Source organism: Artibeus jamaicensis, unplaced genomic scaffold (assembly GCF_021234435.1).
Source record: "Artibeus jamaicensis isolate MK-2021 breed Jamaican fruit bat unplaced genomic scaffold, CSHL_Jam_final contig_1044, whole genome shotgun sequence".
NCBI lineage: Eukaryota > Metazoa > Chordata > Mammalia > Chiroptera > Phyllostomidae > Artibeus > Artibeus jamaicensis.
In genome coordinates, this window is record NW_026521208.1 from 468,748 (window position 1) to 470,322 (window position 1,575).

General features: G+C 43.7%; 1 protein-coding gene across 1 annotated transcript; it reads left to right on the forward strand.

The window, feature by feature from the left end:
* On the forward strand, window positions 1-930 carry LOC119046692 (olfactory receptor 2A2). The gene has a single exon (XM_037141817.2). The coding sequence runs from the start codon at window positions 1-3 to the stop codon at window positions 928-930; it is 930 nt and encodes a 309-aa protein (XP_036997712.2).
* The last annotated feature ends 645 nt before the right edge of the window (window positions 931-1,575 follow it).

Consider the following 1,575-nt stretch of genomic DNA (forward strand, 5'->3'; position numbering starts at 1 on the left):
ATGGGGGGAAACCAGTCATGGGCCACAGAGTTCATGCTGCTGGGATTCCAGCTCAGTGCAGAGACAGAAGTTCTCCTCTTCTGGGTCTTCTCCCTGCTCTACACCTTCAGTCTGTTGGCAAATGGCATGATCTTTGCACTCATCTGTCTGGACCAGAGACTACACACCCCCATGTACTACTTCCTCTCCCACCTGGCCATCATTGACATCTCCTATGCTTCCAACAATGTCCCCAAGATGCTGGCAAACTTAGTGACCCAGAAAAGAGCCATCTCCTTTGTCCCATGCATCATGCAGACATTTTTGTATCTAGTGTTTGGTCACACAGAGTGTCTGATATTGCTGGCAATGTCCTATGATCGGTATGTGGCCATCTGCCACCCCCTGCAGTACACTGTCATCATGAGTTGGACTGTGTGTAGAGTCCTGGCCATCATGTCTTGGTCATGTGGATTTTTTCTGCCACTGATAAATGTGCTCCTCCTTCTAAGGCTTCCATTCTGCAGATCTCGGGAAATAAACCACTTCTTCTGTGAGCTCATGTCTGTCCTCAAGCTGGCCTGTGCTGACACCTGGCTCAACAAAGTGGTCATCATCACTGATTGCACCTTGGTCTTAGTTGGGCCCCTCTGCTTGGTGCTGGTCTCCTACACACACATCCTCTGTGCCATCCTGAAGATCCAGTCTGGGGAGGGCCGCAGGAAGGCCTTCTCCACCTGCTCCTCCCACCTCTGTGTGGTCGGGCTCTTCTTTGGCATAGCCATGGTGGTTTACATGGTCCCTGACTCTAGTCAACGAGAGGAGAAGGAGAAACTTCTGTCCCTGTTTCATAGTCTCTTTAACCCCATGCTGAACCCCCTCATCTACAGCCTGAGGAATGCTCAGGTGAAGGACACCTTGTGTAGGCTGCTACAGGTGAGGTCCAGGTGAAGGGAAAACTCAGACGGTTCTCCCAAGTAGAAGTTTCATATACAAATAGGAATTGTTCAAACTCTAGCTCTGAAAATAGAGTAAAATTCCATGGAAGAGCACAGCTTTTAAAGTTGAAATGGGACAACTAAATTATTGAAATTTTTACTCTTTCTTTTAAAACAAGAGTGAATTCTCATTTTCTTTAGCTAGGAATATTACATGGAGAAGCAATTAAATGTGAGAAAATGATATCAAACCCACTTCTCTGGCTTATGTACTTAGATATTTGACTTCTTATCACCGTGTGGTAGTTGGAAACAGCACAGCAAAAGTAATGCCCTATGAGAGACCATCTGAAGTGACTGAAATTTAAATACAGAAAATGCTTCAGAGTCATGTGAATGTGCCTCACCAGCTGTGTGGTGAATGCAATGGAAGGTTAAAGAAACTCTAAATTCTTTGGTGAAATAACTTACTACCAAAGGGGAAAAGTTAGGGAAAGGTGTGATGCAACAGGAAACCATTTAAAAAATCCTAAAATATTTTAAAGTTCAAATTAAGAAAATGTATTAGTAAATATTTAAATAGTTGTAGAGGTAAAGGTTTTGAGCATTACTCAAACTTTACATTTATTCTTGGGTTAGGATCATTTCTAACAGAGCA

Bases quoted from the DNA above. Each gene is read 5' to 3' on its own strand.
- LOC119046692 (XM_037141817.2), top strand. From the start codon at position 1: ATGGGGGGAAACCAGTCATGGGCCACAGAGTTCATGCTGCTGGGATTC.